Source organism: Artemia sp. Qi Xiang Cuo, chromosome 17 (assembly GCF_049724085.1).
Source record: "Artemia sp. Qi Xiang Cuo chromosome 17, ASM4972408v1, whole genome shotgun sequence".
Lineage (NCBI taxonomy): Eukaryota > Metazoa > Arthropoda > Branchiopoda > Anostraca > Artemiidae > Artemia > Artemia sp. Qi Xiang Cuo.
Genome location: NC_142810.1, coordinates 19,627,763 through 19,643,514, shown reverse-complemented (window position 1 = coordinate 19,643,514; position 15,752 = coordinate 19,627,763). Strand labels below are relative to the sequence as shown.

Here is a 15,752-nt window from a genome sequence, read left to right as displayed (position 1 = left end):
AATTTGGGGGATTGTTGAAGCCCCATAACCACTTTTAAAGACGAGAAGACTCTCTTACAACTTTGTCTGAATTTACCAAAGGTTCTGGGACCTCCTCCACCTTTTTGCTATTTCTACCAGGAGCTATAGTTGCAAGCATTTCAATCCATTTCTCTAACTCTTTTCGCTTCAAACTACTTACTATAGTCAACTATAGCTTACCACGCTCGCTAAGTATCGTAAGTGATAAAATTCACCGGTGTAAACACAAAATTGAAAAGAAACTATAAACTACCTTTCAATTTTCAAGTGTTGAAGGATTCACAAATGTTTTGCTTTTAATATGAATTGACCAAATGTTTCGAGCTAAAACTAAAAGCTACAAAAAACGATCAGTCTAAGTTGTATCTCCCGACATCACTTGCCATATTAACTAAACTTTCCTTGGTGAAATGTAGGAACAACCTTAAACGAAATTTCAAAACATACCCGTTATCAAGTCATACCTTTGCAACATCATTACTTACTTAGGTCTTCCCACTCAAGCTGGCGCATGAGACAACAACAGCACCTTTCTACGATGAACTCTCCATTGCTGCAGGTAAAAGATCCTCCATTAACGACATGAATAGGAATGCATCCTTCTCTAGACATCGGCATACCGCTAATTTTTGTCGTCCGACGATGCTGATACCAAGAGTGACGCAACATCATGCATCGTTAGGGAATCAAACTTCACCCAAGCGCACCATAAGACCCCAGTAGCCCCAATAACAACTTGCTATTTTATCAGTAACAAACGGCTATAACATTTTTGGTACGAATAGAAATCTTCGTAATAGTACCGGTCCATTATCTTCCAAGGCTCCATCTAAGACAGTAATTAAAATCCGTCTACCTCTGTAACACACCTCCTTCTAAACTCAGATACCCCATCATTATACTACTATTGTTACTACTACCGCTACAACTAAGTGCAGCCCCGAACCTTCTGAGGCCAAGACAGCCGTGCACGTTCCTCTCCATTCCCATCTACTCCTAGCTTTGCCCTTCCAATTTACTTTTAATCCTTCTTTATTACCTCTCCGCATCATATTCGTCGACGATCTGTTTTTATTTGGTCCGACGTGAACCGCCAAAAAACGTGGCCTAGTCTTCACATCTCTTTCATCTTACATATCCAGCCACTGTTATACTAGTATATCCCAAGTTATCCTAAATTGCACTGATAAAATATACAGATATATTTTTAAAATTTACCCATTATCTACTCCATTGAGTCCTAGTTTTTCTCCCATGTCTCCAATAATAACATTTGGTAACGTCTTTAAAGTGAACTTATCACGGATTTGTACAATAAAAGCATGCAAACCATGGCACTTTCCATCCGGTGTATATAGCTGAGCATAGACAACAACATGTGTAGCCGTTTTACCTGGAATTAGAGAAGCATAACCACCTTGTGGCACCTCGCAAATAATATCAGCTTACGAATTTTTGGCCCTTTAAAATAACTAATTTGTTGTTAATTAATTAATAATAATTAAACAATAATTAATCGTACGACCCCACAAATAATGTCAGCTTACTGATTTTTGGCTAAAATATCTAATTTGTTGATTATTCAATAATTAATTAATAATTAATAATAATTAAATAATAATGAATTGTAGGGCCCCGCAAATAATGTCAGCTTACTGATTTTTGGCCCTTTAAAATAATTAATTTGTGCGTATTTACTGCCTTGTACTTGATTTAGGACACAAGTTGATTTGCAGCTCTAACTCGCACTATAAGGTATCGGATAGTCGAATTAACAGGTTAAGGCCCTATGAAAGATGATTTCAAGCTAACAGAAATCCCAGTGACGGCCATGAAGACGAAAACCATCAATCGACTCACTTTCTAACTCGGCTTGATTGGGGTCAAGTCGGGATTTGGTCTGGCAGCCATGATATTTTTTTGCATCCAGGGAGGGGTTTGCATCAAAGTGAGTTTGAGATGAACGTATCTGAGGCCCCCCGACAAGCATGTCAGGTGTCAGAACATTGAGAGAGGACGTTGACACATGAGGGTGCATAGATCATACATCTGCCCGTATCCTTGTCTTATAGTTTCATTCTGCCCGCACCTATGTCTTATAGTTTGATTGTGGTTATCATTAAGTTGACAGTAAATCTGATATTATATGCTTAAAGAAAGAGCATGAAAAACCGAGAAAATAAAACGTAAGTTTGTACAGAGAATGAAAGAAACCAGCACCATCTAGCATTACCTCAAAAAATACTAAACCTAAAAATCAATAAAAATGTACGTTAAAGCAAAAAGAATCAACAGCGAAAGAGCTTAAGTAAATTACACCATTTTAACCGATCTCTAAGCAGGTCTTCTTCTTGTCACTTTTTAGTATTTTCTCTACTGTACTAGTCGTCCACAGCATTATTTAACTCAGAATTTTCTCAAAATTTACTTTATTTTGATTCCCATCCTCCTCTTGGCTTCCCTGGAGTGGGTTTACCTATATTTGGAGTTTCTTAACGTTAAATCTTAGGCTGAGTCTGTTTACTTATTCATTCATAGAATGGAGTGTGTGAGTTTCTTTGCAGACTTGGTATTAATGTAAGCTTGACTATTTTGCTTTTCCTTCCTTAGTTGGTTTTTAGCTATGTCTCTTGGCATTTTTTTGGTTTTCTCTTCCATAACAGTCCCTTGAGTAACGCTAAAATACACAAATTTAAAAATAAATTCTACTTGCACTATTTGAATAAACAATTGAATTTTGTGATTTGAATTTCTTGGCTAAAAAGTGGTTCCGACTTCTACATGTAGGACAATTTCGTCAGGCGAGGACAGACCGTTATGATCAAGATTTATAATTTTGAGGCTTTTAGGAATCACTCCTCAATATTTCACACCCTCTAAATTTTAAGAGGCACACTTTTTCATGTATGATTGCGTTCAATTTAAATAGAAACAAAATTATACCTCGATAAGCAGCTATTTTGGGCCAAATTATCCAATAGGCCGATAATTTTGGTCCAGATTGGGCCAAAACACGAAAAGACTTAAAAACGCGATAAAGCCATCCGGTTTTTTTTATAAATAAAAATCCTACCAGTATGCAGGGGAGTAATGCGGCGCGTTGATCTATTGTGGTCTCAAAAACAATTAGAAACAATCTCAAAGACAATTAGAAGCAATATAATTTAATGTTTCTCATGGGGTATCTTAACTTTCTAATTTTTTTAACAATTCCTTAGAGCTCTTTGTCTAAGTCTCTTCTATGGATCATTAACTGATAGTATTTTAGGACATTTTGTTCTATAGAATATTCTACTGAAAAATTAGAAGGAAAATCAATTAATATCCCTAATAAAATAATTAGCGACAGTTATACAGTTATACCTCGACAATATACCTCGATAAACAGCTATTTTGGGCCAAATTATCCAATAGGCCGATAATTTTGGTCCAGATTGGGCCAAAACACGAAAAGACCTAAAAACACGATAAAGCCATCCGGTTTATTCATAAATAAAAAGTCTACCAGTATGCAGGGGAATAATACGGCGCGTTGATCTATTGTGGTCTCAAAAACATTATTGGACAGCCTACATACTATAATTAAATCTGTTAAAAAAGTTAATATTTTTTCTGTTTATTGCCAAAAATTATAATGTTTTTCCACTTTTTTTTTTAGTAAATAGCACGCATATAATCTTATTATCTTACCATACCTAAATGATGCTTACAAAAGTAAAAGAGAAAACAGAATGAATCAACGTTAAGGCCTATGAAGATTTTTAGTGAAAGATAGCCCACTTCCATGGGAGTTTTAAATTTAAAAGCATTTAATTCAGGATCTATTAGTTAATACATTTTATTTCTTGTATTTCTAATAACTAAAATACCTGCTGTCTAATAAGATTTGATGGGTGGCCTCCCTCTAACCCAATGAGGGAGAGGGGGTCAACCAACCCCTCCCCTTTATAATAATAATAATAATTTATTATAAGCCAAAAAAACAGGCCATACAGCACAGTATTCTTAAATACACTCCACAAGAAAAATAACATAAATATCAAATTTCACTCATTGCTGTCAGCGCTTTATTTACATAGTTATATAACTGCCTGATTGTCCTTTTTATAGTCGTTTGCAGGATCCCCGGGAACTCCAAGTTAACACCCTCAAATACTTTCCCCTTAAAAGAGAAAGTTGCTGGCACTCGGCGAGAATATGGGTCATATCATCAATACCTATGTTACATCTGGGGCAAGAGTAATCCACATCTGCACCTGGGGCCATCCTTTTTCTTTCAAATACTCTTTTTCTATGTTTTAGTGGCAGGCAATTCGCTCGGATCCGAAACCAAGTCCTTAATGTCTCCCCCCGTAAACCTAGTTTAAAATAATATTCAAATCCAAATATCTCCTTTACTTGGGAATAAAACTTCAATGTCTCAGATGTTTTAACTGCTTGGGTCCACATTTGGACTTCCTGGTCTTTTATTCTTTCTATAATCTTAGCCAAAAACGGCTTGTTTATCCTACTGATAATCCTACTCCATCTAAAACATTTTTTATTTGATACGGCCACGATCTTTTACGTTTCGACCATAGCATCTCCAGATAAGCTCCTTTTGCTAACCTATCTTCTGGCAGACTTACAACTTTTAGCCAATAGCGGATCATCTGTGCTAATCTACTCATTCTCAGGAAAAATATTCCTAGGTCACCTTTTATTGCCTTATTGTGGGTCGTTACGTGAAGACTAATTAATCTTTTAAAGTGTTGCAGCTGAATTGATTCCAATTCAGAGTTCAGCTCCGTAATGCATAATAGGTAAAACTTTAGAATTAAAGACATATTTATGTATTTTTAGATCTTTTATACTTAAAAGCCTTGAATTACGTAAAATGGCAGCTGAAAGGCTGCTTTCCCTCTTTTAATCATCTCTTTTACATGCTCTTTCCATCCTCCTTTTGCTGAAAGTGTTACTCCCAAATATTTAAAATTTTCGCTCTCTTTTACTTTTTCACCTTTATAATAAAATTCTACTTTTTGATCATCATTATTTACATGGATTCCTCTTAAAACCACAATCTCAGTCTTTTTCATATTCAACACTAGTTTCTTTCTATCTAAATATTCTTCTAACATACTCAATAAGATTTGGAGCTCCTCTGGTGACTTGCCTATCAACACCGCATCATCAGCAAAAAGCAACAGAGATAATGCCAGGTTCCCTAGTGACACCGTGGGGCCCTTACCTTTTTAAAATGATCAACAATATAAAACTTTAACTATACCAAATGTCTTTCTGTACATTTCAGCTAATATCCTAACGAAAAGTCTTGGTAATCCTACCTTTAATAGTTCTAAGCACAGGAGAATCCAATCAATATTGTCGAATGCCTTTTCTAGATCTAAAAATGCAACGTAACACCTATTCTTCCCCTTTGCATACTTCTCTACAAGCACCTGTAAGACTAAAACCCTATCAATAGCATTATATCCATCTCGAAACCCTGCCTGCTCCTCCTTCAAAATCCTATATTTTTCTAACCAATGAACTAATCTAGAATCTAGTATTTTTTCTAATATTTTGCTAAGACTAGGTACTAAAGAAATCGGTCGATAATTACTGTGATCCGCTGGGTCTCCTTTTTTGAATAGCGTATTTATCAGTTTACACAGGTAATTTTACATTTGGGGAAGTTAAGCTTAAACTTTCAAATTGCTAAACATGATAAGGATAGATAAAATATATTTTGAGAGCGCAACGATTCGTGCAGTTTGGATAACATACATTTTTTTTCCATTTTCAAGAAACTTTTTTCTGGACAAACGCTTCAGTTAAATTCCAAGTTTTTTTTTTTTTTTTTTACAATGTACCTAGGAAAGAGACACGCGGAAAATAATTCAATGGGAAAGGCAGTCAATGCACCAATGGTAATATATATTTTTATATATATATATATATATATATATATATATATATATATATATATATATATATATATATATATATATATATATATATATATATATATATATATATATATATATATATATATATATATATATATATATATATATATATATATATATATATATATATATATATATATTTTTTTTTTTTTTTTTTTTTTTTATATATATTATATATATATATATATATATATATATATATATATATATATATATATATATATATATATATATATATATATATATATATATATATATATATATATATATATATATATATATATATGTATATATATATATATATATATATATATATATATATATATATATATATATATATATATATATATATATATATATATATATATATATATATATATATATATATATATATATATATATATATATATATATATATATATATATATATATATATATATATATATATATATATATATATATATATATATATATATATATATATATATATATATATATATATTTGTTGTCGTGTTGGTGTCTCAAGAACATTTCAAGACCTCGAGTTTTCCAATTTATCTTTCCTTATAGTATTATTTCCTTATTAGGTCCAGTAATAAGGTCCAATTAGTCCTTAAACAGATAGTATTGCTAAGATATTGCTATAGTATTCTTATAATATTGCTTTAAATAAAATTTGACTCTCAGATCTTTGTCAGATTGGCTTTCAATTTAAGCTTAACAGATTACTGCAACGAACTTCAATAAGCACTAAAGGATTTCTTCGAAGACCACACTGCCTTTCAATGACGAACAATTAAAAGTTCAAATAGGGATAAGTCCTTTTATTAGACCAGTGAAAAACAGATAAAAAAATATATCTGTGACCCGGAAGTAATTATTTTATTCTGTATAAATATAGTTTGTTTTAATTATAATGCTTTAGTTTATCTGCTGTTGATGATTACTAATGTATGTGGTCGAGGTATCCAGAATTTTTTTTATCTGTTTTTCATTGTCTAATAAAAGGTCTTATAGCTATTTGAACTTTTACTTGCTAGCGTTAAAGAACGCGGCTTTAATGCAGACAATGTGAATGGAGTTTATGTTAGCTCTGAGAAACAATACGCCAAGTCTTTGTTACAAAACTATATTGAAGAAAAGATTACAGTAAAATTTACCCAGATTTCCCGCCCAGCATTTGGCAGCTTCAAAGTCTGGACTATTCAGGACAAATTCTTTGGTAGCTTTATCGTAAATGGCAGTAGTTCTCATTGCTTTTGTATTAGTCCCGTGGCCAATTTCAGTAAGAGCAAAACATCCAGTTGCCTAGAATATTGAAGAATCTATACTCGTGTATGCATAGATTTATGGGAATGCAAAGGAGTAATAAATTATCGATTTCACCTTTGCCCAAACACTACGGAATTCGATCTCAACACCACTACGGAATTCGAACGATCTACAGCGTTTGAAAATTTCCGACTAAAATACACAAATGGAAAATGGTCGGTAAGAAATGAGGTTCTTTGACTCCCTGATAGTCAAAGAAGATTTAATTATTCAAAGATTCAAAAAATAAATAAATGAATGTAATGCTAATAATAGTAAGTAAATAATGTATTTGATGTCCAAATGCCAAATTATACAGAACAATATTAGCTAAACAAAATCCCTCACCCGGCAGCGAAAGAACTCGACAAGTGAACCAGCATAAATAAATATTATGTATTATATGATATTACTTAAAAAAAACTTTTTCCACAAAATAAGTTATTTTTTTTTTAAAGTAAAGAACTCCATTAAACCAAAAATGAACAAAAAAAGAACCAAATAATCTACCAAGCATACAACTACCACAAATAAGCATCAATAAATAAATGAAATCTAAAACGAACAAAAATCATAGGCAGCGCGCCTCAGAAAAGAACGATGTTGGCACAATGTATTATTATTATTATCTTTTTTTGTTCTTTTAGACTAGGGCACTTCGTCTCGAAGGAGTTGTCGTAGAAACTTCGAAAACGGCTCACTCGATTGAAAATTGGAAGAGCTAGTGCCCTTTTTAATAGCCAAAAGTGATTGGAAGACAACTAACACTCCTTCAACGCCCACCATTTCCCCAAACACATCCAATCAAGTTTCGAGATAGTCATTTTGCTTAGCGTAGTTTGAAAATCTACCCACTGGGTTTTCGAGAGTGTCAATCCCTCTCAGGTTTCTCAGACGATAGGCGATGAGCTTAACGCTGGGGGCATATATGGTTTTTTTTTTATAGGTCGCGCTGTCCCAGAATTTTGAAAAGATGCTCCTTCAATTGGACATTGATAGTGCTGTTGCCCTTTTTTATAGTCAAAAGGGATTGGAGTGCAACTAACCCCCTCTCACGGCCACCATTTCCCCAAACACACCCAAACTAAATTTTGAGATAGAAATTTTGTTCAACGTAGTTGAAAGTTCTGGAAAGTAGGTATTAGAGGATGACAGCCCCCCACAACCCTCAGGGCAAGGGTTGTATGTTATGCCCTGGGGTCATATAAGGTTTTTATAGAAAGCATTGTCGTAGAAACTTCAAAAAGAGCTCATTCAACTTGGAATTTAAATGGCTAGTGCCCTTTTTAATAGTCAAAAGTTATTGGAGGGCAACTAACCTCCCTCTCAGCAGAGTTGTCCATTAGTCAGAATCCCGTGCGAATGCTGTGTCGTTTACTAGGCTATAATTTCCTCGGGGGGCGCCACTCCTCAGGTGGGAATAGAGTTGACCGCAAGGTCCCCAGTCTTGTAGGTATCCCGGAAGGGCCAATGCAGCCTTTTGCAGAGGCTCTTGTCCATATATCCGGATCTTACACTCTGCCGCAGTTGTCCACATGTAGAGGATCCTTCTAAGATAGTGCTCTGCATCACCATGCAATTTAACCCATTACTGGGAGAAGGTTTTTAACTCATGGGACTTGTGGACAAACCAGTGGGCCCTTTTGAGTTTTACATTTGAGGGGCCTTCTTCCTCCTCCGCCTGTTTTTATGACCCCGGGCGAGGGTGCCCCAGTTTCTATTATGGACCCCCAGGGACAAGGTCCCCCTTGGTCCGTGCCTCCTATGGAGGTACCCTACATATCTGTAGGGCGTTCCCCTATCGCCACCTGGGGAAACGGTGAATGGCCTGGGGGAGGCCGTGAACATAAGAATGAAATTAATTAAAAATATTGTGTTTCTTTTAAACATGGAGAATGATATAGTCTTCTGTATGATTTTTTAAACATCAAATTATTACAGACAAGTATTAATTAAGTTATACAAAAGACTTTTTGGTTTTCTTATTCAAGAGAATCTTATTCAAGGATTGTTCTGGGTACCCGGCTGACTGACCATATTTCAAACAATAGGCTATACGAAAAATATGGCTCAAGACCTCTCTCTAAGGTTATAATGAAAGAAAGATTGAGATGACTAGGGCACGTTGTGCGGATGAAGTATGACACATTGCTGAAGATTGTTCTTTTCGGCCAACCGTCTAGGGCTAAACGGGGAGTAGGTTGTCCTCTTCTGGGGTGGGAGGATGTCATAAAAAAAGATTTAATGGAAATGGGAACTTCGTGGATGGGTGTAAAAAGGGAGGCTTTGAATAAATTGGGGTAGAGGAGGAGCGTGCGTAGCTGTGTTGGCTTGAGGCGCTTGGTGCTGCGGTGAGTTGTTAGTAGTAGTAGTAGTAACCTCCCTCTCACGCCCACCATTTCTAAAAACACATCCAATCAAAATTTTAAGATAGACATTGTGTTCAATGTAGATAAAAGTTTTAGAAATTAGGTCTTTGAGGATTATAACCCCCCTCAGAGCCATCAAGGCAAGGATTGTAAGTTATGCCCGGGGGACATATGAGGTTTATAAAGAAAGTGTTGTCATAGAAACTTAAAAAGGGCTCATTTGATTGGAAATTGAAAGGTCTAGTGCCCTTTTTAATAGTCGAAAGTGATTGGAGAGCAATTAACCCCCCTCTGACGCCAACCATCTCCCCAAACACATCAAATCAAAATTTTGAAATAGCCATTTTGTTCAACGTAGTTGAAAATTCTGGAAATTAGGTATTTTCGGATGACACCCCCCACAGCCCTCAGGGCAAGGGTTTTAAGTTATGCCCTGGGGTCATATAAGGTTTTTATAGAAAGGGTTGTCGTAAAAACTTCAAAAAGGGCTCATTCGATAGGACATTGAAAGAGCTAGTGCCCTTTCTTATAGTAGAAAGTAATTGGAGGGCAAATAACCCCCCTCTCACGCCCATTATTTCCCCAAAGACATCCGGTCAAAATTTTGAGATAGCCATTTTTTCAACGTTGTTGAAAGTTCTGGAAATTAGGTCTTTGAGGATGACACCCCCCCCCACAGCCCTCAGGATAAGGGTTGTAAGTTATGCAATGGGGGCGTATAAGTTTTTTATAGAAAGCGTTGTTGTAGAAAATTTCGATTGGAAATTGAAAGGGCTAGTGCCCTTTTTAATAGTCGAAAGTGATTGAAGGGCAACTAACCACCTTATCAAGCCCACCATCTCCCCGAACACATTCAATCAAAATTTTAAATAACCATTTTGTTCAACGCAGTTGAAAGGTCCAGAAGTTATGAAGTCCAGAAGTTATGTGCCCTTTAAATTTCCAATCGAATGAGCCTTTTTTGAAGTGTCTACGACAACACTTTCTACAAAAACCTTACAAGCCCGACGGGCATAACTTATAACCCTTATCCTGAGGGCTGTGGGGTGATGACATCCTCAAAGACATAATTTCGAGAAATTTCAACCGCTTTAAACAAAATGGCTATATCAAAATGTGGATGGGAAGTGTTTGGGGAAATGATGGGCGTGGGGAGGAGGGGGGTAGGGGCATTCGCCCTCTAATCACCTTCGATTATTAATAAGGGCACTAGTCCGCTCAATTTCCAATCAATGAGCCCTTTTGAAGTTTCAACGACAACATTTTCTATAAAAACCTTATATGCCCCCATGGCGAAAAATTACAACCTTTTTCCTTGAGGACTGTGGGGAGGGAGGGGGCTTAACATCGTCAAAGATATTATTTCCGAACCTTTCAACTACGTTTAACAAAATGGCTATCTCAAAATTTTGATTGGATATGTTTGGGGAAATGGTGGGCGTGGGAGGGGGGTTAGTTGCCCTCCAATCACTTTCGACTATTAAAAAGTGCACTAACCCTCTCAATTTCGAGTCGAATGAGCCCTTTTGAAGTTTCTACGACAACACCTTCTATAAAAACCTTATATTCCCGGGCATAACTTACAATCCTTGCCCTGAGGGCTCGGGGGGAGTGGGGGATGTCATCCTCAAAGACATAATTTCCGGATCTTTCAACTATGTTGAAGAAAATGGCAATCTCAAAATGTTGACTGAATTTGTTTGGGGAAACGGTCGGCATGGGAGGGGGGGGGGGCTAGTTGCCCTCCAATCACTTTCGACTACTAAAAAGGGCACTAGCCCTTCCAATTTACAATCGAATGAGCCGTTTTTGAAGTTTCTACGTGAACTCCTTCGATACGAAGTGCCCTGGTGTAAAAAAAAAAAAAAAATAATAATAATACAATGTGCCAACATCATTCTCTACTTAGGTAGCGCCATTGGGTTGCCTGTGATTATATGGCATTTAGTGTCACATTCGGTACCAAATTGATATAATGTCAGAGAGAAATAAAATAAGCCATGGGAAAGTATTGGAAATTGATAGAGTTCATATAACCTTTATTTTTATAAAGAAAAAATGCCTGGGTTTACACTACACTGGGTTCACACTAATCTCTCTTCAGTTCTCGGGGTCTACAATTTCTTGGAAGCATAAAATATATTATTAATGGACCTCTCAGATGTCGCTCCTCATTTTACAGATATATTTCAAATATTTTACCTGTTTACTGGTTAATTGTTGCATAATTAATTGAAATTTAGGCGCTTTTTACAGCAAGCAAAACAGATCGACATGCTCACTGCTAATTATTGCCGAAAGTCAAAAGATCACGAAAATCTACTAATTACTCAATAAAATTCCAATCAGTCCTAAGACTTCTCCCAAAAACATAACCTTTGAGAGTGGGGGGGGGGATTTTTGGATCATAAAACTTTATTTTTTCCTTAACAATTTTAACTGGGCAGAGCCAAAAAAAATAATAATAATAACTTCAGACAGTAAAATTTACCGTTTAAAAGGTAAGTGGTACTGGAACCACTTACCACGTGGTGTACACAAACCCGGTGCGGTAATTCAAAAACTAGTATGTTAAACAATATAGAATTTGTAGGAGAGCAGAAAAATTAAAAATTATGCTCTTGATTGCTTTTTTACTGTTAAGAAGCAGTTCTTGCAAAACAGAACAATATTATAGAGCAATTTTGATCTCAAAATCTATTATTTGCAACTATTTCTGTAAGCGAGAAAGGATTCAAAAACAAGTGGAAGAATTGATAAAACCTCCAACTAACGAGAAAATTAAAATAGATGGAAGCGATAGATGGACTCATTGGGGTGGACCGACCTCCGAATAAATGCCTGGAGAAATCCAGTGAAAAAAAAAAACAGGGGAAGCACTGGGTGATTCCAACTCCGTTTAACACTCGCGGCTGAATGGGGAGCATCAGGAAAATGATACTAAACACGGACCATTGGTCTGTATGCGGAAAAGTTTAAGTTAAGTATCTACAAGGCAGGTACAATTAGCTTTGCGATACCTAGAATACATATTTGTTATATTACTGATATTGCATAGACCAAACAAATATAAACGTTGTTGGCAAACAGAACTGCGTAATTGCGATATTCAGACCCACAGAATGGCTTTTCTTAACGTTTATTTGAGATTAAATAAAAAAAAACAAGTTTTTTTTAACTGAAAGTAAGGAACGACGTTAAAACTTAAAACGAACAGAAATTATTAGTATATGAAAGGGGCTGTCCCCTCCTCAATACCTCGCTCTTTACGCTAAAGTTTTTTATTGTTTAAAAAAAAAGAGTTGTGAGAAAGTCAAACTTTAGCGTAAAGAGCGAGGCGTTGAGGAGGGGACAGCCCCTTTCATATACGGAATAATTTCTGTTCGTTTTAAGTTTTAACGTCGTTCCTACTTTCAGTTAAAAAAACTTGTTTTTTTTTTATATTTAATCTTTGAGCGTTTTTGAATTACTGCAGGTTTTGATTTTGACTCACCGAACATTAATAATTAAAACAAAATTTGTATATTAATTTTACTTTTATTTGGATAAATGGCTTTCTCGAAACTTGTTTAATTTTATTTACGAACGTTTTTATTAGTAATAAATATACGTAACTTACCAATTAACTTACGTAACGAACTTCTATATTCATAGATTTTTAATAGGTATATTAGGGGGTTCGCCCTCTAGTCAATACCTTACTCTTTAAGCTAAAGTTCGAATTTTGTTCCAATTCTTTAAAAATGACCCCTTAATCACAAAGGCCGTTAATTAGAATAAATAGCTCTTATGAAAGTACTATAAATCTTTGGCTTAAAGAGGTATTGACTAGGGGGTGAACCCAATCATATAGGGTAAGTGGTACATACTGAGCATAGGTACATAGTGAGCCACTAAGCTTAACTGCCATCTACTGAGTTGAAAAAGGACACCCAAGCCATGTGACATAGTTTACAGGATGGCCGACTTTTTTGTCCACTTTTGAAGGTATGTTTCTATCTTCGTTTTCCACGAGATCTATTTAACATTTTTGTTGTACCATGGGAAAAATATTTCTTGTATGCACTTTTGTGCTACGGTTTATCCTAGAAGGTTGTTTTTTACCTTGTTTGAATCCTTATTTATCAGAGAGCATAAGCAGTGCCGTCTTTTACCTATTCTTACAACCAGCTTCAGGTAGTTTCACTTTTAAAGAACAGATGGCCTGTGGTACATACTGAGCCACTCAGAAGCGGCGCATACTGGATCAGTGGCTCACTATGTACCATAGGATTTTTCCTATGGATTTAAAGAAGTCTCGAAAGGCCAAGAGTCCCAAGGGGCCAGATAGAACAGTACAGACAGGTTGCAGCGGAACAGCAGGCTGAATCTGAAGAGAATACTAGACTAGCTTTAAATAAGGTTTGTGAAGGTCTCAGAGTCCGAAAGGCTGGAAGTATGTTTGGCATTCCCAGAGCAACGCTTCAGCTGCGGTACAACGAATACAAGAATTTCAGTGATGACCAGAAGGTCTCAGCCAGTCTCGCCAGAAAGCATGGATTTGTCACCGTGTTTGCTCCCAATGAAGAAGTTGCTTTGGTTACTTACTTAATCACTGCTTCGAACATGTGTTATAGGCTTACTGAAATGGAGGCCAGGAAACTGGCGTATCAATTTGTATTAGCAAATAAGAAAAAAATGCCTCAGGCATGGGTTGACCACGCAAAAGCAGGTAAAGATTGGATGTATGGTTTCAAATCTCGGAATTCTACATTTTCACTGAGGAAACAAGAAGCAACCAGATTCAGTAGAGAAACCAACTTCAATCCTCACAATGTGATGCAGTTTTTTACCAACCTGCACACTGTGCTTGGAAAAAAACTGCATTGATGCAGCTGATATTTACAACAGGGATGAAACAGGTATTACAACAGTTAACAAGACCCCAAAGGTCCTTGCCGAGAAACAAAGAAAAATAGTAGGTAAAGTTACTTCAGCAGAAAGAGGAACTCTATTCACAGTGATTAGAACAGTTGCTGCAGCTGGAAATTTCGTGCCTCTGTACTTGATCTTTCCCAGAAAGAAAGTTCAGCCACATATGCTGAATGGAAGCCCTGCTAGATTAGCAGGAGGAGCAAACCCAACTGGATGGGTATCCCAAGAACTGTTTTGCAACTACTTGCAACATTTCGCCAAACATTTGCATGCTACAACTGAGCAGAAAAAGCTGCTCATGCTAGACAATCACGAATCCCATATCTCGGTAAATGCACTGGAATTCGCAAGAAGCATGGCGTAGTCCTACTGGCTATTCCCCCACACTGCAGCCAAAGGCTACAACCCCTGGATGTCAGTGTCTATTTCTCATTCAAGGCCCAGTATAACAGGGCAATGGATAATTGGATGTTGAGCAATCCGGGAAAAACCATCTCGATCTACAGTATTGTTGGACTAGTTGGTTTAGCCTTTCCACTCGCATTTACCCCTTCCAACATCCAGAGTGGGTTTGCTAGATCAGGCATTTGGCCTTACAACCCAGGCGTATTTACAGAACAAGATTTCCTGGGCTCATATGTCACAGACAGACCTGAAAGTGAGGAGAACGGATCAAGCAGTACCACAAATCATGACACGGAAGCTGTGGACTCTCGCCCAGAGGCTAACAGCACAGGAAATCACAGGAATTTTTTTTATAGCATACCATTTTAGTTTTCTTACTTTTCTAGCGCTTTAACATTATAAACGAATGACTATCATCTGTTTCATTTTTTGGAAGTTTTGTTTACCTTTGTACCATTTTAACACAATAAACGAATGATTTTTTATTTGAAAGTCTTCAAGCGGCCCAGTATGTACCATAGGATGGCTCACTATGCACCACCCCCGGTCCATACTGGGCCAGGTGGTACATAGTGATCCACTGAGATTTTTCCCTAGATGGAGCCTGTATTAAAATCTGCAAAAATTATCACAGAAACTACTTGTTATGTGCTACGTTATGATGCAAGAGAAGTAACAAAACACCCGACGGGCAGCGAGAAAATCCCTTTTTCCAAAATCCGGCTCAGTATGTTATATTTTCTGTTCGTTTTAAGTTTTGATGTTGCTCCTTACTTTCAGT

General features: G+C 36.2%; 1 protein-coding gene across 4 annotated transcripts in view; it reads right to left on the bottom strand.

Annotated features, from left to right (window-relative positions):
* The window catches only part of Acox3 (Acyl-CoA oxidase 3), a 71,166-nt gene that overhangs the window by 34,607 nt on the left and 20,807 nt on the right, over nucleotides 1–15,752 (bottom strand). For all 4 annotated transcript variants that reach the window (XM_089103429.1, XM_089103431.1, XM_089103432.1 and 1 more), the window contains 2 exons: nucleotides 7,133–7,280; nucleotides 1,240–1,414 (listed from right to left, as the gene is read on the bottom strand). In XM_089103429.1, the coding sequence (XP_088959555.1) occupies nucleotides 1,240–1,414; nucleotides 7,133–7,280 (323 nt within the window). The remainder of the gene's footprint in view (nucleotides 1–1,239; nucleotides 1,415–7,132; nucleotides 7,281–15,752) is intronic.